Raw genomic sequence first — 21,778 nt, 5'->3', positions numbered from 1 at the left:
ACTCATTAATTGAAAAATCGTGGTGCTAGAAATAATGACAAGACTATTAGAATATCGGGCTAGTAGCTCCTTTAGCCCGTAAGTAACCCGAATATATACTAGGAAGGATTTGAAAATATGAAGCGTTAAAATCTAGCAACTTAGTTTTGCGGACTCGAAGGTACTGCAATGTATCTTTGCCAAAAATAGCCTAATCACTGCTCAAAATCACTGCCAATTCAAAATCGATCGAGCAAGACGACTTGAAGTGGGAACTTAGACAAGATTGCTCATCTGAATTCGGATGATTTTAATTTCCAAAAGAAGATCGAAGAGAAGAAGTTCTCTAATCAGAACTTATGCATACAAAAAAAAAAAAAAAACTGTCGCTCGAATTGATCATTGCTTGCAGCTCTGTGTTTTTATCTTCTTCTCCCAAGGCAAATGGGAATGGAACTCGAAAGGGTCATGAACGGAGTTGGTGTTAAGAAAGACCATTGAGGAGGTAGAGTAGGCGAAGAGGCAGCCAAGAAAGAGAGAACGAGAGCAAAAGACAAGAACCCAGGAAGACGTTTCAACTCCATCTCTGTCTCTGCTCCAACTTCTTCAATTCCCAAAGCCCTAGCTCTAGGCCCCGCAGCAGTAGCAGTAGCAGTAGCTCCTCCCTACTTCCTTACAGCCCAACCGGCTGTCCCTTTCCCGGTATTTACCCTCTTGCCCTTGCTTTCCTTCAATGGCGTAACCTATGTTCTCCCCCCACTCTCTGTCCTCTGTCATTCCCGAGACCTTCATTTATATATATATATATATATATATATATATATATGGAACAATCCTACGTTACCAAAAAAAAAAAAAAACTTTTGAGACCCTCCTCCTCCAGCCGCTACCCGCCATGTTTTCAGAGATTTTCTGCACAAAATACAATACGCATGTCAATGCCCTAAATTTCTTTCTCTCTCCTTTTTGTTTGACCCTCTCTCTCTCTCTCTCTCTATTTATCTCTTTCTTCGTTGTGCAAGAGTACAAGAACCATGCAACGAGCATGTGACACAGACACTCCTCCTCCCCCTCATTCTCTCTCATTAAAAAGTTTCACATTCTGGCTTGCCGAGCGTCTGTTCGTGTAAACCCTAGACTAGACCTTCTTCATACACAGACTGGAGAGGGATACAAAAAAGAAGTTGCCAGTTCATCATGGAGATCGGTGCTGACGACCATCATCGCGTGGAAGCCACGGGCGGCTCCAGAGGGGGCTCGCCGGCGGGCTCGCGGTGGAACCCGACGAAGGAGCAGATCGGCATACTGGAGAGCCTCTACAGGCAAGGGATAAGGACGCCGACGGCGGACCAGATACAGCAGATAACGGGGAGGCTCAAGGCGTACGGCCACATCGAGGGCAAGAACGTGTTCTACTGGTTCCAGAACCACAAGGCCCGCCAGCGCCAGAAGGACAAGCAGGAGAGCCTGGCTTACCTCAACCGCTACTTCCAAAAGTCTGCCCGTCCCGCCTTCCATCCTCCTTGCCCAAATGGTCCGTCCTAATTCATTCCTTTATGCATTTTGCTCACGTAAGCTTCTACTTCGGCAGCGACATACACGCTGGGTTCCTCGTTTTGATGTCGAACGAACGATATTCTATCGACTTTCTTGATCGTACCATGACCCTCCATTTTCATCTCTGTATTTGGCATTGTATCTGACGCGCGTGGACATGCATGGCTCTTTTTTCCCTTTCACGCGTCTCTTTCTTGCTGACGTCGTCATGGCCGCTGAGGTTTTTTTGGGGTCATAAAAGTCTACCGAGGTTGATTAGGTTTTCTTGATCTGGTTTCAGCTGTTTGTGGACCGTACTTCGTGCCTCAGAGCGACATAGGGACGATGTACACACAGTGCCCGAAGGTGCTCCTTCCTTGCGGCTTCAAGAGGAGACAGAGGACTGACTTCATGGAGAGAACAAAAACATTCTGCCGTACAGGTTTCGCGTATCCCGGGCACCCCCAAGGACATCATCATGATTTGACCGTCCACCAAACAGCCGAGAGCAACAGCGACAGCACCTTCGAGAGAAATCAAGAAACTCTGGACCTCTTCCCGTTGCACCCAACTGGCGACGCCGTGCGAGATATGACAAAGTGTTCTCATGCTCATCAAGATTGTTCGGCTATGACCTCCGCTTCTTCTTCGGAGGACGAGGCAAGAGACGGTGGCAACAGCAGTGACCAGCCTTTTTTCGGTTTTCCTCGGCGAACGGATGCTTCTGCGAGAGAGATTAAGTTCATCTGAATGGTGGGTAGTGAAGATGTCTGATGGAGTGGAGAGTGCTTGACAATTTCTCATTTTCTCATCTTTTTTATTTTGGGGAATGTTGAACATGAACATACTGCTTCGGGGGTGCGAATGTAGAGATGGACTTCTCCAGTCGTTATCTGTGTGTCTCTGTTTAGTTTATTCGAAATGTTTCGGTGAAAGTGCAAGCGCAATGCAGGTTTCCGACATGTTGGTGTGATTGGTGATCCATCGGATTGAGTAAGTACGTAGCATGCAGGGACAAAAAGGACGCCTGATTGCTCAAGACCAAGCACGGCATTGGCGCAATTCTTTCATTCGTCAATTCAAATTCTGTATCCTTGTGAAATTCGAGGGATATATGTTCAGCTATACTCCCCCCTTGACAAAAACTACTAATAATCTGATAGTGAAAAAGCATATGCTTGGCACGTGAGCAAAGATGAATACGTGAATGGAATGCGAGTATGGGCAATCTCGTGTGCATAACACGTGAATCTCGATATACATATTAGTAAGCACGCGAGTTAACATATGACAGTCGATGTTCATGTTCGTCGATACTACATATTCAGTCGTCGGAGATGGGTGATCAACAGCCGCTAATACGTTTATTGAAATAGCTTCTAGATACTCATATCATTTTGAAACTTGACATCAGCAAGGGCAGTTGAAATCAAAGGCGTGAATTTTTGGAGGGAAGAATTATCATTCAGCATCGAGATAAAGGGACATGGAGCAGTTGACACATGAAGATCGTGAAGCAGTTCACTCACAGAGAGGATAATAATTCGAGAGCATGGATATAATACTTGCGGGAATTTTGGAACACGAAGGTAACCAATGGAGGTTACTCGAAGGAATGCAGCCGCCGGAAAAAAATCGCCAATGAGGCAATTGCCATTAGATCATTATAAATATCATCAATCATCCATCAGAAAAGATATCCACGCACAAAACAAGCAAATTTATTTTTATTTTTACATTCCAAGATCGCACTTTATCTTTCGTAATCGCAGCTTTCGGATTCACATGTTGATTAAATTTTGCGGTGTATCTCTATCATGAGTATTGTGTTGTCGACTAACTTCCATCATAGTATTTTCGTGTTCTCAAGCTATGCAGTTGATTCAATTCTAGCCAAGTTTGTTTACATCTAGTTACGTTATCAAGTTTGTATCACCGAATCTTGTCATTAAATTCCAGCACGATTCGCGTTTGTGCTTTCCTGTACGAATAAAATTGGTTGTTGTCTCTCTGCTCGTGACGCTTCCTGTCCGGAATTGGCTCGAGAACCTTGTTTTGCTTGATTAAGAGCTGAAGAATGACTTTTGGTGAAAGATAGTTTAGTGGCGAGAGACATTTCTGGCGAAACAACTCCTAAGCATTTTTGTGTCAGCCAGGAAATGCTAACTTGCATAAGTGACTCGGTCTTTGGTAAAAGAAGCTACAGAATGTACGACTTTATTTTGCTCTTATATTGGAATGCAGAATTCATCTCGAAGTAGAAATTAACCGATCGAGAGAGATCAGGGTCATGTCGCTCTTGGGAAAGATCGTATCTCTCAACTCTTGAGTTCACTTTGGAACAGTAGAATTACAATAGAATGTGAGCAGGTTGTCCATTTAGTATGTACCTTGATAAATCATGCGGCGAATGTGCTTTTAGTCTCTGATACTACAGCCAAGAGAAGAACGTAAGGCACCACATGCAGCAATTCCTCGACGTTATTTTTTGGCCAAACTAGTGGTTAAAGGTGTAATGGATATGACGCTACATTCTCGTCCGGAATTGCTGGCGCGGTTCTGCGAAACTCAATGGAATTTTTCAATGTGATTTAATCTGCTAAATGACCCTAGCGAAACATTTGTTCATTTGATTTGTATTTGAAGAACCTAGATCCGGTTCGCTGTGAAAATGTCATGTAGCCCGAAGTTCAAACAAGTTCTATCGACCGTGTATGGATATAGAATCATACGCAAACCACAACTAATAGCGAATGTCTTAACTTACCTTTTAGGCCAGCAATGGACCTAATAAAAATCCTATTTTCAAATCTAAATTCTACAGAAAAGATAATAAATTGCAGATTATAATAAATAGAGATTCTTTTGGTTCATCTATAGATAAATATGGAGTGAGAAAATACTCGCGCTCCGGAATAAATCAAAAAAATGAAATTTGAAAATTCAAGATATATAACGAAAAAATGGAAAGGAAAAAACAGTCAATTACTTCCAAGCAATTCCAACAAAAAAAATAAAAATAAAAATGCATCCAAGCAATAACTTCTTTAAATAAGATACGAGAAACATAGAAGTTAATTGGAAAATATTTTCAAATAAACAACTGTTGGAAAAATAATGAAATGATAATCATAAAACACATGGTTAATTAGGAAATATAAAATAACAAAGCACACCTGTAGCTTCAGCAATATGCTGAAATTATAGAACAAATTAAATTTGTCTCTAATTAATCGGAAAAAAAAAGGACAAACAAAGAGAAACAAAAATAAAAATGCAAAATGATGAAAAAGACTGGTTTTATTTTTACTAAAACAGTATAAAAATCTGACCAAAAAAAAAAAAAAGCAGAAAGTGATGCCAAAAACGGATGTCATACCAACTCGATCCATGGACCTTAGGCCACGTGGAGTGCCCATGCTCCACTCGGCTAGTCTATATATAAGGTGAGCATGGTTCTAAGGTAGAACTTAGAATCGGACTGGTAGGGATTGGTTTAATTCCAGATTTCAAGATATGCATAGTATGTTTTAAGTTTTAAAAATTAGGGACTTGTTCCAATGGGTAAATTATAGGTTCTAGGTGGGTGGAACCTAGAACCCGTGACTATAACAAGTTTGTATTTTTCTTGGTATATGTCTTCGTGCATTCCTACAGTATTCAATTACATTCGATGATGAGTGTGTAATATGGAACTACTATTTTTTTTTTCATCGGAAAAACTAACCTACATTACTGGCTATTAAAAGTTCTTACATAAAAGCCCAAGCAAGGGGCATCAACACAAAGAAGCTCCCAAAGAGGTTGGCGAGGGGACGAGGCCCAAATGGTCGAAATACAGTTAACCTTATCTATTGAAAAAGGAAAAAAAAAATGAAAAGGTCGTTTTATTCAAAACCCCCAACGCATTTCGAGGAGAACCAGCTAGCTCTGGGTTCGAGTGGCATTTCACCCCTGGCCACAACTCATCCGCTAATTCTCCAATATCAGTCGGTTCGGACCTCCACTTAGTTTCATCCAAGCTTCATCTTGGTCGTGGATTGATCACTCAGGTTCGGGTCCATAAGCAATGACAATTGCTGGCGACCCAATCAGCTACTTGATTGACCTCTCTTTTGCAGTGGACCAGAGAGATATTTGGGCTTTGGGCTAGAATTTGCTAGGCTTCGCGAATAAGATTTTCAACTTCTCAGTACTGTTCTGACTGACTGTTGACCGCACAAACAAGACTTTGGGAGTCAAACTCCATGACCACCAAAAGGTTCTTTTCCTTCATCTCCTTTTTGGCTTTGAGGAACTCCAAACCGACCACCAATGCCTACGCTTCAACTACCAGAGGTTTGCGAGATTTGATCTTTCTGGCGAATTCGTCCAGTAGAAGCCCGCTCGAGTCTCGAAGGACACCCGTGATCGTTCCGTTGGTGATCTCGCCTCCGGCCGACGCATTCACATTTAGTTTCCAATCGGATCCAGTCGGTGAGCTCCATTTAGGAGGTAAGGATAATCGATCTAGCATAAAGCTTCGATCTTTAGGACTCTATTTTCCGTAGCTTCCCAATATAGTCTTCGCTTCGTTGATTTGGTTATCTGCGTAAGGCTTCTGACCTCTCTGAATACGAAATTCTTTCTTGACTTCCAAATGCACCAAAGAAGACACGCGGTCAGGTTGAAGGACGGAAGGGAGATGGGGTCTTCTAGTCTTGCTTAAGCCTCCATTTTCGGCGATATTTAAGACTGAGACATTTGCTTTATTAATGTTTTATATTTATTCCCGTGTCTAAATATGAGTCGTGATCGGTGCATTATAGCAGCAAATGGTGGTTATTAAAGGTAATAGTTCACCGCAATAGTTCAATTAACAATATAGGTGAAACCCGAATAGATCTTAAAACCGTCCTGGTATGCAAGATAGGTTCGAGGTTAAAAAAAAATGAGGAATTTGTTATGACGGGCAAGTTCCAAATTCCAGATTCCAAGTTTTAGGTGGAATTTACAGGGAACCCGAAACTGCTCAACCCTAGCTATATATACACATATGTATAAAAACAAACATGGACATTTTAAATCCATTTCAAATTATGTAAACTTTTCACAACTTTTAACATTAAAACAAACATTTTGATGTTTATGGAAAGTCGAATGATTTGTGTTTCACCAAAATGAAAAAAAATGGGCAACAAATTACGAAAGAAGGTAATTCTCCTTTGTCGCTGGGAGTCCAAAAGGTGCGAAAGTGTTCCATAAATAATTACTTTATGATAAATCTCGACAAACAATGATCTGTTTTTCTTTTCAACAATCAATCCAATGACCGACGGAGAATTTTTCCTTTTTTACCACATACCTATCATATCAATACGCCCCCGGCCAAAGTTTTCGATCTTTTTCTTGGCTGGTTTCCCGTTCTATCGAAATTTAATTCTCATCTAATACAAAAAAATCTCAGCTTTTCGGACGGTGAAAAGGGCATTTCCCATTTTATTATTTTTTTTCTCGGCCTATTTTCTTTTCTCTCGAAATTTAATTCTCATGTAATAAGAAATATCTCAAATATGGAAACAGTACTTTAGGAACTTGGAATTTCCTCTCTTCTGTTCTCCAAACTAATTTTAAGCCACGACAAATTGTCTTGAGTCTGACAAAAAAAAAAAAAAAACAAATTGTCTTGAGAATGCGCAAATTTACCACGGAGCCCCTGGAGAAGCATATGCGAGGAGCTCATCGATTGGCTGAAACGCGACCAGCAATTTCCCCGCATCCACTAATGGCTTTGATTCCATTTTCCCGGAGAATCAGGGAAAAACTACGGATAATACCGGAAAATATATAAAAAGGAATTCCAAGCACAACGTTCGTCTTTGCTCTGCCACTGCCTCATCTCCACACGCGGACCCCTCTCTCTCCCTCTCTCTCTCTCTCTCTCTCTACCATTCCTCTGCTCCTCCTCCTCATGAGAAGCTGAATTTTCAACTCTCTGCCTCCAATTCCCATGGCGAGAACCCTAATCTCATCCCCGCAGTTCCTGGGCACGCCCCTCCCGTCGCTCTCTCGCCATGGCTTCCTCCGCGCGCCTCCCCATCCCCGCAGGCTCGCCACCACCACCACCACCACCACGAGAGTGAAGTTCAGCTTCCACGAGATTCCTCCCGTTCACTCCTTCGACCCTTCGTCTCTCGATTTCGCTTCCGCGCTCAGCCGAGCTGAGAGCTTGCTCTACACGCTCGCTGACGCTGCGGTCGCGGCGGATTCAGCTGCCGCCGGGGCTGCTTCTAGCTCGACGGATGTCGCGGCGCAGAAGAATGGAGGCTGGTTCGGATTCATATCCGATGCCATGGAGTTCGTTCTTAAGGTAATACTCATGGCATGCTTAGAAGTTGTTATATCGGCTGGTTGTTGATAAAGGAGAATTGGATCGCAGAGTTCGGATAATTTGATCGGGAGACTTCAATTTTTGATGCGTTCAAATTCAAAATTACGAGAACTCGTTGAAAGGATGTTGGATTTGAAAGTATTGTGGGCCACTTTGAATGTTTGGCAAACTTGAGCTGTTGCGGAAATGAACTAGACACTGTATGCTCTGAGCTGGTTGTGGATACAGTAGCCATTTTAACTCGGAATGATTTGATGTGGATGCGAACAGCTTCATGGTCATGGGAGGAGTATATTCATCACAGTTCTTTGATAGTCACTACTTCTCAACTTTTGCTGTTATTAAACTGAAATATGTTTTGGAATGCTCGAGTAAGTGTAGAAGTAGTGATATCTCTGGAAATGTGTATAAAATTGATCATATACTTTGGTCTTTTTTCACATGGCCGCTTAGAAAAGCAGGCAGGGATAAACACATTTCTCTCGTTTTTTAATCAGGTGTTGAAGGATGGACTCAGTACGGTGCATGTCCCTTATGCATACGGCTTCGCAATTATATTGCTCACCGTAATTGTAAAGGTTGCCACGTTACCTTTGACAAAGCAGCAGGTAAAGTCCTCCTGCCAATTTGGAATATCTATGTTGGATCTCAGAGATCTCTTATTTCATCAATCAACTGAAATTAGGCGTCCAAGATGAATGGACTGTCATCAAGTATAATATTTCTTCTCCCTTTTGTTACTGTTGGCTATAAATTTAGGACTGACTTTTGGAAATGAAGGTTTCTTTGCTTAGTGAAGAAAGGAGTCTCCACGACATTGTCAAAGATTTTTTTCATGAATCTTTCTAGGAATGATAGTTGCATCTTCATTTTATCTGTGGATATGCAGGTGGAATCTACTTTGGCCATGCAAAATCTCCAACCTAAAATCAAAGCTATCCAGCAAAGATATGCTGGAAATCAGGTGAGGCGCATCCCTTTTGGCTTTATTCATTGGAGTTTCTCCTGTAGGTTCCTTATTTCATCTTTTTTATTGTTGTTCTCCTAAGGAAAGAATACAACTTGAGACATCACGACTATATAGGCAGGCTGGGGTCAATCCTTTGGCAGGTATGGAATGACAAGGAAACTTCTCTCCCCTTTCGAATCAATTAAGCGTTATACACACACCTATCCACAAACATATGTTACGTTGGTGCGTCTATGTCAACATTGGGACAACAATATTCAAATCTTCCCAGTTTTGCAAGGCACATACCAAAAGAAAAGGTGTTGCCATTTTATGTATACCAAAGATATCATGTTGGCTTCAGCACTTACGTAATTCTGGTTGTACAGCAATACTGCCTGTTGTCACTTCTTCCCCTAAGAATTGATGTATAATAGGCAAAGCACTTTTCATGTTGGGAAGTAGGGGTTCAGCATTTTGCTCAGTTGTCACGAAATGTTCATTTCACTGTTTCTATTGTGTAGAATAATGATATGTTCATTTCAAAGTAGGTTTCTTACTTCTCTTCTTTCTTCCATTGATAGTCACTAGGGTCATTATTCTTGCTCCTTAATTTCACAAATCTATTTGATACTGTTATCCTTTCTTTTATATCTACAGGATGCTTCCCAACTCTAGCAACCATACCTGTCTGGATAGGTCTATATCAAGCTCTCTCTAATGTGGCAAATGAGGTAACCACTTAGGGGAACCTTTCTATATCAGTGTCAATTATGGTACAGATCCAATCAGATGTCAGCATATACCCTTTTTATCATTCACAAGTTGTGTTGGTGATACTTTTGTACTTTCAAATCTAGGGATTATTAACAGAAGGTTTCTTTTGGATCCCCTCTTTGGGTGGACCTACTACAATTGCTGCTCGACAAAGTGGATCTGGCATTTCTTGGCTCTTCCCGTTTGTGGTAACCAGAATTTTTCGAGCTTCACCTATTACATTCTTCAACGTTGAATTACTAAGAATCGAGATGCCAAAATTAACTTGAAAGACTTTTCTTGTGCATGTAAGGAATTTGACGATAAAATTTACATGCAGGATGGTCATCCTCCATTGGGCTGGCATGACACTGTGGCATACCTAGTTTTACCTGTCCTCCTTGTTGTTTCTCAGTACGTGTCGATGGAGATTATGAAACCTCCTCAGGTAAAAGAATTGAGTCTCTTCTTGCTTCTCTCAAAGTCATTTAATTCCTAAGGAATTAGAATCTTATTGACTTTTTCTTTGCAGACAGATGATCCAGCTCAAAAGAACACACTGCTTGTTTTTAAATTTCTTCCTCTGATGATTGGTTACTTCTCCTTGTCCGTCCCGTCAGGATTATCAATTTACTGGTTGGTTTCTTATCAACTGACATACCTGAAGCAATTTGTTTGAGATTTGGATGCGTGTTTCTGTCTCTCTCTTCTTCTTTTTTTCTTTTTCTTTTGGCCTTTCGAGTGATTTTCTACCAATCGTATTTATTACATGCAGAGAAAACAAGTTTCTCGAGGTTTAAGTTTGCTACGTGGCATCCCTAGATATTGCATTTTTGTCACATGGACTTTTTTCGCAATACTTTGTGGTTGCATGTCCCTATCATAGTTGTTATTCTCTTTAAGCTTTTAAAAAAAAGGTATTTTTTCCTCATTTCTTCTGTTGCACTTCATTTCCTTTGAGTTATTCTATCTATTGAGCTGTGCGGAATGCATTACTGATTTCAGGTTTACAAACAATGTCCTGAGTACGGCACAACAAGTGTGGTTACGCAAATTAGGAGGGGCAAAGCCTGTTGTGAGTGAAAATGCGACTGGCATCATTACGGCTGGGCGTGCTAAACGATCTGGTGCTCAGCCAACGCAGCAAGGAGAAAGGTCATTATTGGGTGCAACTATCTTTACCGCCTTATTTCAAAGATGTCTCACTGGAAAGGAATTGCAATTGGCAGGTTTAGGCAATTGAAGGAAGAAGAAAAGAAGAAAAACATAAGTAAGGCACTGTCGTCAGAAGACATCGATGGGGCGACTAGATCAGATGCTGATGAAGATGGTTCAGATGAAGATTCTCCAGACAAGGTAAAACTACGTAAACGTATGGGTTTTTGCAAATTGCTGATTGGAGAACTTTTATAAAAACTTTAGGTGAGGCAAAAATGCAAATTGGAGTCCCCAGTGGTGAATCTGTTCGTGGGGGAGTGCAGTTTGCAAATGCATTTTCTGCTTAATGGTAATTATGTAGATATAGCATATAGGAGCTAATTCAGCGTTTCTTGCAGGGGGAAGAGGTCTTGGAGGGAGCATATGCTGCTTCTACTGGCAGCAAACAGACACCAGGTCTTAATCGGCCCAGGAGAAGCAAAAGGTCAAAGCGGAAACGTGCTGTATGATTTAGATTGTTCAATATATTTTTGTAGTCTACAATGAGTCCTTGTATATCTGTGGGAGTTGTATTTAGCTAAATTATAGCCATTTTTTTTGTATTGGCACCCACACGTTCATCTCGTGAATTAATGCGATCAACAAAAGTTAAGTTACTTGCTTGACTCACCAACTCTCATATCCCATGATGCATCTGAATGGTGTTGTGCTATTGTATTGCCAGTGTGCATTTGATATATCCATTTCTGTTGTATGTGAGTTTTCTACTCTAAACGGTTGACAAAAATACGAGAGTCACCAAGTAGATGCTTGCGGAGCAGCACTTTCTACCGAAAGAGAGTTGGGAACTATATGTGCCATGTGCTCATTCTCTGGGGAACCCTGTAGACTATTTCTGTGGTCAATGATAAGCTGTCATTGTGATGAGCATGCACGAAGAAAATCACACTTTCACAGACAATGATTTGAACTAATAATGGATGTCCACAAAAGCAAAAGATCTTTGGGGCTTTCAGGTTTCTTGCCTCAACTAACAGTGCATCTCATGGCTAATATAATCGCTTGCAGATCGTATCGTTCAATCTAAGCCAACTTCTGTACAAGAACATAAGGCTGACCGTACTGATCTCCTAACCTACCTGACTATACCAAAATCCCCTCTACTCGACCCATATTAAGTTGCAGTCGTAGTTCCGATCCTCACTTGCTGCAGAAGTGCATTGATAGTTTCAATGTTTTGTCGGGGGCCGATGGTTTCCTGTGGGATTGGGTCCGGATGGAGTTTTCCGCATCTTCTTTTCTTTGCCCTGTTTGTTAGGAGTCAGAAACGAAATAGATAAACAGAATAGAGGCCGAAAGGTAATGAAAGCTGTTTTGGCGCATCAAGTACGGGGCCAATGAAAGTTTCAAGGACGTTCATGCACTCACCAACCCAGGTCCCATGTGTCCAGGGTACAAATGTGCAGTCTCTAGTGAGGATGGTCTTGCCTTTGGGTGAACTGTAAGCAAAATATGTTGGAAACATCATTTTCAAACGAAGATAACAACATATAATCCAATCAAGACCATTTCCCTTCTCCAAACGTTTGTTGAATATGAATGCAACCAAGAGCATTTCCTCAAAGAGGTCGTCGCACAGGGGAACTAGTCAATGAACGAGAGAAGCAATGACTTGCCTGATCCAACTGCTTGAGCCTGGACAGCGGGTGAATGCAGAGAGAATGCCGAGAGGAGGCATCCAACGAGAAGAAGAACAAGTACTGGTACTCCCTGTCCCTGCCTCCTCATTCTAGGAGCAACCCGGCACATTTTCGCCAAGGGAAACAAGATTAAGTTCTTTCCACTGACACTTAGCGCTATATAATCTTGAACCAGGCACGAGCATGCACGTCTCTGTCTGACACGTCCACAGTGTTGCAGTAATCATGGCCGAACTTGAAAATTTTTGTGGGGATGTCTGGTAAAAGCGCTTGGGAATCCTATGCTTTTTCTAGTTGCTGGGCCTGATAAAAAGGATTACAAGAGATGATTGAATCGGGGACTTCACTTCATTGTGCGTTGACTTCTTCCCCCCTCATGATTTCTCCGCTCATCATTACCTCCATCATATGGGTCTCGCCAGTACTTTCTATTATTTCCCTCATGAGTGCTCTCATCGGACTTTGTCGTTTGCTGTCGGCGGTGTAACCGAATGATGACAGCGTGACCACCCTCTTCCCTCGCGCCGCACCAAACGTCGTGAATGACCGCACATGGTGCAGCAATTCCCACCATGCGCAACTCTCTCGTGAAAAATTAGAATGACTGGATACTAACGCGAGGAGTGCCCCCAGCATCAGGGGTATCCTCGGTAAATTTTCGTCTTTGAAACCAGCGGTTTCTGCCATTTGGTTCTTTCCAGCTTCAACCGTGACCAAACCCCATGGCCTCATTTGGGAACACCTTGAAAACTATGGGGTGTTTGTCAAATTTTTTTCCACCACCCCTTTCATCAAATGTTGACCTTGACAAAGCTGAAAGCACAAGGCAAGTTGGGCATTTAGCATTTGCGGAAGGCCACTCCTAAGATTAAATACACTTTTTTCCTTTCAAAATTGCCTTCGCGAATTTTTTCATGCTTCGTTTTGCCCTCGTTATGACTGTTGATCTTCTCCGCATAAGGACGGCGAACGACACGTCGGCAAGGCTAGATTTGGATGCTGCCAACAAACTAGGTTGGCGCCGCTAGCTGTCGCGCTAACCCGGGCGACGGTTGCCTAGGGTCACTCGACCTCAAACGGCCCTCGCTTGTGTCTTGCCATCCTCGCCGAAGGTCGCATGACCCCAGGCAGTCCTTGTTGAGATTGCTGGGGGCCATTTGAGGTCGTGTTACCTTAGATGATGGCCATCGGTGGTCTGAGCCCTACGCTAGAGTTGACGAAGGGTTTCAGTTTTTTTTTTTTTTAATATAGAATAGAAAAGTCATTTGTAAGAATATTTTTTCCAAACACTATTTAATCTAAAATTACTTTAAAATGGACTTTTAAGTTACAATATAACAGATACAATTTTCATTAGAGAGAACTCTTTTTAACTTAAAGTCCTTTGCCTTTTTCCAAAAGTTTTTCCCCAAAAATCCAATCAACCACAGCCTAAATGAATATATTTAGAGGTACCCACACAACGCATCATGCCCAAGAATCGATTTAACGGTTGAAATTCAAAACTCATAAAAAGTTTCAGGTCAAAACTTGAAAGGAGAATGAGAAATCGAACTTGCAAAAACAAGAACCTATTTAACGTTGAAACTCGAAATTCAAGGGGAGACCCATTACATAAAAAGTTAGTCAAAACTGGAAAGGAGAATGAGGAATTGAACTTGCTAAAACAGCTGCGAAGCAAACCTAATCTTTTGTTGTGAAGTGTGAGCCCACTCTGATCCTAACACGCCTTTACCCTTTTCCCTTTCATCTCAAAGAATCTACGACTTGCATAGCCATGGGTAGGAAGAGGTTAATGGAATGGAAATGACTTACAGTTCGGCACGCATCATTTCCCCCCGCCCAGGATTTCAAAACGTTGAATGATTACTACTTGTTTCGGCTCAATGAATAGCATTTAATTGGGCAGATCCCAGCGACAACAGTGCGTATAATAATTCCTGCTAATCGCATCATCCCCGGTCTCCCTGAACATAGAAATGTCGGGGTCCGAACACGATGATTATCACCGATCGAAAAGTCTTTTGGAGGGTCCTCTTTTCCCCTTGTTAAAGTACGCATAATCCAGCACCGTGCATCGTGCAGAGAGTGATCAAATCTCGTGAATTCTCAGCTCAGAATTCGATCATACTGTAAAATCAAAGACAATGGTCAATGGTCAATATTGGGTGGGTCGATTCCAAGTTATTGCTCGTCCTCCTTGCTCGAGCACCAGCTCACTGTCCAGTCATGATGCGATCTCCGTGTGCGCATGGATGCACGGTCCTACTCTTTCACATTTGTAAAACATCTTCAAAGTACAATCGAATTCAACTAATGATAAGCGTGGTGGAGCAGATTTCAACCAGCCTTTTTGCGTCTTATTTCTTCAGAAACTTTAAAGACTCATCAGCCCCATGTCCTCGAGATAGGAACATACAAAAACGTACAAAAGAGATGATAAGCTTGATGGAGCAGATTTCATTCAAAAGGTTTCTAGTCTTGTTTTGGTGCTTGAACGTAGCTCCCCATCCTGATGACGATCCCGTCGAGGTCGCGGACGTACCCGACTTTCTGTCCCCATTCCTTCTCCTCCGGCTCGCTCACCGGCACCGCGCCGCTCTCCACCGCCCGCTGTTCATCCAGTGAGCAAACATTCAAGGAAACAATGGGTAACAGAGGAAGTATTTGATTCATCATGTCTTATGAGCATTACAAGGTTGATGAGGAGGCTTCTATGTTTAAGGATCCACATATGTTAATTAAGCTGGATGATTTCCTTCAATTAACTAATAACAATTCTGTCACATTCAAAACACCAAGTGCAGCACGCACGCAACCTTCTCATTTTTTGAGATTGACTATGAATTAATCCCGAATGATAATCAAACCTTGTATGCGGCATCGATATCTCGGTAAGCGAAGCAAATCTCGATCGGGGGACGGTCTCGGCGGGACTCAGGAGTGTGGACCACCCCAGTCAGATCATCCGTCTCGCGCTGGTGCAGTGGCGTGAAAGCTATCGTGGTCTGCCCAGTCTCTAGCTCTCCCCACCTACATCAATCGCACATTGCTTGAGCAGAAAAAATATGGAAATGCCGCCATTCAAATTAACCCAATTAGGCAAACGCAATAGGGCGGATCAGATTTATCCTCCACCATATCCAAATTCAAGACCAAGACTAAAGCGATTCCACATGGATATTTCGTTGATCGAGGTGTATATTCGCAATACACAAAATCATCTAAGAATGAATCGACATGAAAAAGTATAGTGCGAGAATCGCTGACCGGTGAGACTCGTCGAGGCGGCGGACGGCATAGCCAAAGGCTTTAGCATAGAAACCGACCGACTTGGCTACGTCCTTGACGTACACAACCGTGTACGCAAATGCCGGATTCATGTTCCTTGCTCCTGCTTCTTCCTCCGGCGTCGGCGATGACGATGACGATGACGATGACGATGACGACAACGACTCTGTTCACACCGATCACGAACGAGCGTGTTGTCGAGTAGCCCCGATGCTCAGATCGATTGAGATAGCTCCCCGTTCAGTCTTCCGTCCCCTTCAATTCAGGGGAATGTAGGTGAGGTCGATGGAAGAATTCATGGGAGCTGTACACGTGTCTTGGCAAAGTGGCACGTGGACTTCTTGCGTGTTCGTTAATTTATAAAGACTTCCAAGGTCGCAAGAACAAATATAGATCACTGTCGAGTTTTTTTCCCTTGTATACCAATGATGTCACGTGTCACAACGAGCGTGTATACGGTGCTAGTTTCTTGTTTTACTTCAGGGATTTTTCCTTCCAAGTTATAAAATGAAAATATTTCAAGTTGGAAAAAATATAATGATCATATGATTCAGATTATACATGTCAGAAATTAAATAATTCGAGAGATTCGTTTAATTTTTGTCCATTTAGTGCTGAATCGCATGACAGAGGAAATTATCAAATAAGAAAGGCGGTCCACAAAACAAGGAAGTAACATGTGCTAAGCATTAGCTTTCCATGTAAAACTAAGCTCTTAAGGGAGCAAAATTGCAATTACGCACCTAATTCTACAATCCGGCTCCGTTCAATCGAACTCCGAAGCAATATCAACCGACCACGCGTGGCATGTGATGTCGGACGACGGCCCAAGACTGGCTGGGGCTACAGTTCAGGTGAGCTGTCCTCTGGCCTCCATGTCTCTCGGGTGGGCCGCACTTTCTTCACCTGCTTCTGCTTGTCTTCTTTCCGCTTTCCTTCAGCATTGACGCTGACGGTCAGGTTTCGATTCACTCGCATCTGCATCCAGCGACAAGCTCCCTGAGAAGTCCGAACTGGTTTTCTTCTTTCGTTTTCGGAAGGTGCTGTTTCGCTTTGATGAGATCTTCTCCCAGGTAAAGCTCTTCTTGCTCAATTTTTTTTTTTTTTTTGCGAACTTTTTCGAATTCTTACTCCGATTCTAAATCGTTGGTCTGATTTGGTAGCCATACCTAGTTAGCTGATTGAACCTGGATAAGTTTCGCATTCCAAATTCAGTCTGACTTTCTCGATAGAGGTGATCTCTCATTACGAGACCTCACCTCTTTGTCCATCAGTTTAAATGGGCAAGTTATCACGCAGAAAAGAAGACTGTTGACAAAAAAAATGGTCATGTTTATTTCTTTCTTATCCTGAATGGTCTGGTCGCGGAAATTGTTGATGTGAACTATATGGACTGATCCTGATGGAGGCAGGCGATTCAACATATCCATGATTTACCTACACATCGGTGAAGTTCCTATACCAATGACGAATCTCTGATTTTAGTTAGCAGAGTTTTAGAATTTCGCAATGGAGGCATGCAGACTGTTGTATCGTAGCATCTAACTTATTAGGGTGGCCACTCGATTGTTATCTCAGGAATTTATCCGTGAGTTTTTTGTGTATTGGGTGTCATTTTTTCAGTTAAGTTTTAGGAGTATTTTCTTTGCCCTAAGGATATTATGAATGATAATCCAGTGTAGTAGTGTCGCTTATTGACTTGGGCAGGTTGATGTCTTGACAAGAGTAGACTTTTCTGTCGAAAGCTGTGAAGCGGTTGAAGAAGAATGGCAGCTCGATTAGTTATGTATGTTGGAGTTACTCTCGGTCTTACCCGTTGACTGGAACCGGATATCTGGTCGAGGCATCTCGATGGAAGACTCACGGCATAATTCCACCCTGAACAAAAACCCTGAAACCACTAGTTTTGTTCCTGGGAAAAAGGTTTCTCAGACGTCTCTGGTTGCATCAAGGCCAAAAACATTCTCAAAAAATAAATTCAATTACAGGCACATAGCTTCCCTGGGACATGGCCGAATTAGAAGCAGTGTATTTGGTGATTTAGCATTCTTTTTGCTCAAAGTTGCAGCACTAGAATCTGTGAGGAGGTTTTCCAGGGCCAAGTGTCCAATTGCTTGGCGCGGTCTTCAGGCTTTACAACTTCTCTGTTACCCACCATTAAAGTGGCTACAGAGATGGGCTCCCTTCAGGGGTTTGGTAAAAGGCATGCAGGTTTGTTCACTCCATTATTGATCTTGATTGCTTATTCAAGATGGAAAATTTCAAAAGAAAGCTACTTAACACATATCCTGAGACTGTAGAGAAATTTATTTGCAATAACTAATGCATTCTTTTGGAGTCTAATGCAATAATGGAAGTGGCTGTGTTCTTTTAGCTCGTTGTGTTGTCCTTTGGATATGATTGACATGATTTAGAAGGAGCAATATTATCTCCAGATGCCTAACTTTGCTTGGATATTGTCTATGTACGTATGGTTGGCCAGTTTTATCAACTCTATAGGGAAATTTCTGAAGTTCCTTTTTGGGCACTGAGGGCATAGTCTCAGCTAATTAACAAAAATATCACAGACTTAAAGATTTAGCTTACTTTAATGTGTGCAATTTGTTTTCATCTCATTTAATGTCAATTAAGTGATTTCATGTTGTCAGACATTGTCCAGGCCTCTATTAGTTCTATCAGTAGCTACAGCATTCTCTGATCAAGAAGAGCCTACCTCTGAAAGTTTGGATGCTGTGAGCGATTGCCAAGAATATTCTAATGTACGTTCAGATCCGGCTACTTTGCAGCATTCTTCAGATGCCAAGTGCATGTAAGGGACCAAACTTGAGATTGACTTCAGATGTCTTTCTAGTTATTGATTGAAAGTTAAGGACAATTATTTGTATCGGCATAATGATTAACATGCTCATTCTTATGTGCTAATCTATGAATGGATGATGTTTATGTTGAATTTAGAAGAAAAAGGGGCAGCACTTTAATTGCATGTTGATAAGGTTATCTGAAAAATCAAATGTACTCTCTGAATATCCAAGATAAAGAATTTGTTGAGACTTGAGTCGTGGCTTATACCCCTGCCTTGCTGTAAGCAATGATTCAATTCTCTAGTTGAACTCCCACTAGTAGTGAGAATAAGATTGTGGTTAACAATATCAAATTGCTTTGCTGTTGCTTTCTGTTATGTTCTTCTTTCTCTGAATGTGTTGCAATTGTACATTTACGAGTTTTTTTTTTTTGGTTTGGGGGGGGACATTTACGAGGTTGGTGAGTAAACTTTCATGGTTTTTCTTGAAGTTCCATCCGAATCCTCCCTTCCTCTAAGTCAGATGTGATGTCTCCGCTGTTGATGCTCATAAGAATAGTCTCATTTACAGGATCTGCAATGAAGCTCCTCAGATTCTAGCATCAGAAAATTGGTTAGTCAGTTTGCATAAAGAACTGGAAGATCAAGGGATTACCTTGCCAGACAGGTAAGTTCACTAACCATGTTCAGCACAGCAGCGGAGTACTTTGATTGAACTTTGGAAGTATCAGAATATAAAATGAATACTTGATGATAACTTTTGTCGAGCGAAGAATTCATGGTCATTTCTTTATATTGCCACTGATTGATTCTCCAATTACTCATTCTTTCTCAAGTATGTCAGTTTGGTTGAAGCATGGTAACATTTGGTAATGCTTTTGCAGAATGGATGAGGATGAGCTCCGTAGATTTCATGTTGCCGCAAATGGTGATTTCTCATCCTTGGTGTCCTCAATTAAGAGGACAATTCTTTGGAGGGAAACTTACAGACTCCTCACCGAGGAAGAACTTGAGGTTTGGTCGAATTTGCTCTTCTGGCATGGAGTTGATTTGAGACATAGGCCATGTCTCATAGTGCGGCTTGGCTTGGCTTTCATCAGCTTGCCACCACACGAGAGACCTCGCTTCTCTCAAGCTGTCAGTATGTTTTGTTGCTCTCTTAATTGCTTGTTCATTTTTCCTAAGCTCTAGCCCTTTGAGTAATGAGATTAATAATTGTCTCTTTGTTCTTTCCCTTTTGAAGTTGGGTATATAATGTCATGTATAAGGGTCAGTCATACATCCTTAACTACATTGTCTTTATGACCTGCTTTTGTATTTCTATCATATGAGGATTCTTGTGTTGAAAAGTATAATTATGACAAGATTAATCAAATCACCCTTTTAAGTAACTCTGTACTTTGATACCAGTTTAGATATGAAACAATCTTTTGTCAAACCTGAATTTCGTGCAAGAGTTGCTCTGATCACAAGTATTTATCTGACCGTCGTGATTGTGACTGAGGATATGCAGGTCAATAACTATATGCCTGTCTTTTTGCTCGATTGCTTAATTTGCGTAAGTGCATGATATGTATGTTTTTTTTCCTTGAATTAGCATAACTTTGTAGTTTAATAGACCAGTCGTTATTACTTCAAGTTTACATTCACTGTACTTTTACTTTTCGGAGGATATATTCATGGGTTGAAATGGTTGCCATGCAGTATCTCAGGTGGAATGCGGAGTGCTTCGCTTGGTTAATTCTGACAGTACCCGAATTACCGTTGTCGTTGACTGTCAGGGTTTATCTCCATATAGAATCCCCATGCAAATAATAAGATCTTGTTTATTCCTTCTGCAAGATCATTACCCAGGCCGGCTTGGTTGTGTGTTTGTTATACGACTTCGCCCTGTTTTGCGAGTTATTTGCCAGACTCTAGTACAGGTAATGTTGAAATAATATAGGATTCTCTAGCACCAAGTTTTCCTGCTGTACTATTCTGGTGGCATCTTAGATACTTTTGAAACTTGCTAAAGTAGTAAGTCTCTTTCTCTGTCAGGTTCTGAGACCTTCCACCCGAGAGAAGCTGAGGATTCATGGAGAAAATTATCAGAAGGTTCTTGCCGAGAGTCTTCAGACACTCCCATTGTATCTTGGTGGCAATTGCAATTGCACGAGCTGTAGAATCATGAGCAATTGTGATGTGCAGCAGCGTTCTGAGACTGAGAGCCCAAATTCTGGGGCTGATTTCTCTGATGTTGAGGACAGAGAGGAGCAACCTCATGTCCATAATTATGAGAGGCATAGGGATGGCAATGCTAACTGGGACTTGGCGGTGAAAACAGCTATGCTTGTCATCCTTATGTTGCTTGCCTTGGTTACTCTGCTATCTGATCCAGAGCACCGTCCCTTATAGTTCTCATGAGACATGCAGCCGGTTGTCTCTGATATGGGGACATTTTTTTGGAAACTTAGGTTAGGGAAGGTCCTGTAGGCAAATTTTTTTTAGCATTCATGCCTCCTCTAATGGAGAGGAGTCAGTAAGCCAAGAGTTTATGCCAGTAGAGATTTGTTTTGATCCTAGTCCGTGTAGATTTCATTGTGTAGTTTCTTCTGGCGAATTGCTTGGGATTGAGAGTGTTTAATGTGGCCATAGTAGTATTGTAGGGTCAAGATAAGAAATACAAGAGACCATTAGCCAAAGCAGTCATTAGGTTGTAGAGTTTGTCTGCGAGATGAAAGAAAGAAGCAGAAAGAGGAACTGCATAAGAGAGTGAACAACACTAAGCAGGAAGGAAGGACACAAGGAGGGAGGGACAGAGGAAAATGAAGTTGCGGGCTGGTCATCTGTCAATAGGAGCAGTAGCTTGCACTTGGTGTCGAAGTTCACGGAGACGGATGTTGCTGCCTCAACTGAAAAAAGCCGAGTTACCCGTGCAAAAGTGGGCATGATACTACAAGGTCATGAAAAGCCTCTCTCCTTGCCAATTTGCCATGTCATGTGGTTGGTGGTAAGATCTCTCTTTGACCAATTTCCAGCCTCTGAGATTTATCTGATATCGTGAATTTTTCTTTTGGAAAGTTTTCGATTTGGCTGCCAAAGTATATGGCCTTCTGTGTAATACGGAGTAGCGAACCCCAGGATTTTCCCTTTCCAGTTTCTGGGAAGCGTCAGATTTTTTCTATGTTCATTGGGTGGCAATTTTGTGCTTATATTCTTAGAAGTGGCTGTAGGATTTTGAATGCTCGTGATAGAAG

At 41.8% G+C, this 21,778-nt stretch overlaps 5 protein-coding genes across 9 annotated transcripts; 3 read left to right on the top strand and 2 right to left on the bottom strand.

Moving 5' to 3' along the window:
• The first annotated feature begins 1,176 nt into the window (after positions 1–1,176).
• On the top strand, positions 1,177–2,255 carry LOC115745944 (WUSCHEL-related homeobox 2). The gene is given in 3 exon segments (XM_030681586.2): positions 1,177–1,513; positions 1,817–2,218; positions 2,221–2,255. Coding segments are annotated over 3 exon segments (774 nt in total).
• Positions 2,256–7,271: 5,016 nt separating this feature from the next.
• LOC115745937 (inner membrane protein PPF-1, chloroplastic) lies at positions 7,272–11,417 on the top strand. The gene is made up of 12 exons (XM_048281162.1): positions 7,272–7,400; positions 7,433–7,864; positions 8,383–8,493; positions 8,775–8,849; positions 8,935–8,995; positions 9,495–9,568; positions 9,695–9,799; positions 9,931–10,038; positions 10,123–10,226; positions 10,596–10,745; positions 10,820–10,946; positions 11,147–11,417. Exons 2-12 carry the CDS (start codon positions 7,505–7,507, stop codon positions 11,255–11,257), a joined length of 1,386 nt encoding a protein of 461 aa, XP_048137119.1. The 5' UTR covers positions 7,272–7,400; positions 7,433–7,504; the 3' UTR covers positions 11,258–11,417.
• Positions 11,418–11,678: 261 nt separating this feature from the next.
• LOC115745949 (CLAVATA3/ESR (CLE)-related protein 46) lies at positions 11,679–12,631 on the bottom strand. 2 transcript variants are annotated; one of them, XM_030681594.2, is made up of 3 exons: positions 12,425–12,631; positions 12,173–12,247; positions 11,679–12,055 (listed from the first exon to the last, which is right to left on the bottom strand). In XM_030681594.2, the coding sequence occupies exons 1-3, from the start codon at positions 12,555–12,557 to the stop codon at positions 11,949–11,951; spliced, it is 315 nt and encodes a 104-aa protein (XP_030537454.1). In that variant the 5' UTR covers positions 12,558–12,631; the 3' UTR covers positions 11,679–11,948. The 2 variants fall into 2 exon arrangements, with proteins under 2 accessions (XP_030537454.1, XP_030537455.1); XM_030681595.2 differs by having other exon boundaries at positions 12,177–12,247; positions 12,425–12,627.
• Positions 12,632–14,777: 2,146 nt separating this feature from the next.
• LOC115745948 (uncharacterized protein Mb0911c) lies at positions 14,778–15,898 on the bottom strand. Its single transcript, XM_030681593.2, has 3 exons — positions 15,719–15,898; positions 15,319–15,481; positions 14,778–15,061 (listed from the first exon to the last, which is right to left on the bottom strand). Exons 1-3 carry the CDS (start codon positions 15,829–15,831, stop codon positions 14,924–14,926), a joined length of 414 nt encoding a protein of 137 aa, XP_030537453.1. The 5' UTR covers positions 15,832–15,898; the 3' UTR covers positions 14,778–14,923.
• A 709-nt stretch (positions 15,899–16,607) lies between these two features.
• LOC115745936 lies at positions 16,608–21,741 on the top strand. Of its 4 annotated transcripts, none has more exons than XM_048280793.1 (8): positions 16,608–16,812; positions 16,903–16,973; positions 17,447–17,950; positions 18,388–18,548; positions 19,111–19,206; positions 19,424–19,680; positions 20,244–20,464; positions 20,580–21,741. In XM_048280793.1, exons 3-8 carry the CDS (start codon positions 17,528–17,530, stop codon positions 20,934–20,936), a joined length of 1,515 nt encoding a protein of 504 aa, XP_048136750.1. In that variant the 5' UTR covers positions 16,608–16,812; positions 16,903–16,973; positions 17,447–17,527; the 3' UTR covers positions 20,937–21,741. The 4 variants fall into 4 exon arrangements, with proteins under 4 accessions (XP_048136750.1, XP_030537432.1, XP_030537431.1 ...); XM_030681572.2 differs by having other exon boundaries at positions 16,903–17,022; XM_030681571.2 differs by lacking the exon at positions 16,903–16,973.
• Positions 21,742–21,778: the final 37 nt, after the last annotated feature.

The sequence above is a fragment of the Rhodamnia argentea genome, chromosome 6 (genome assembly GCF_020921035.1).
Source record: "Rhodamnia argentea isolate NSW1041297 chromosome 6, ASM2092103v1, whole genome shotgun sequence".
NCBI lineage: Eukaryota > Viridiplantae > Streptophyta > Magnoliopsida > Myrtales > Myrtaceae > Rhodamnia > Rhodamnia argentea.
The sequence above is the reverse complement of the archived record's forward strand: the minus strand, read 5'-3'. Positions and strand labels throughout refer to the sequence as shown.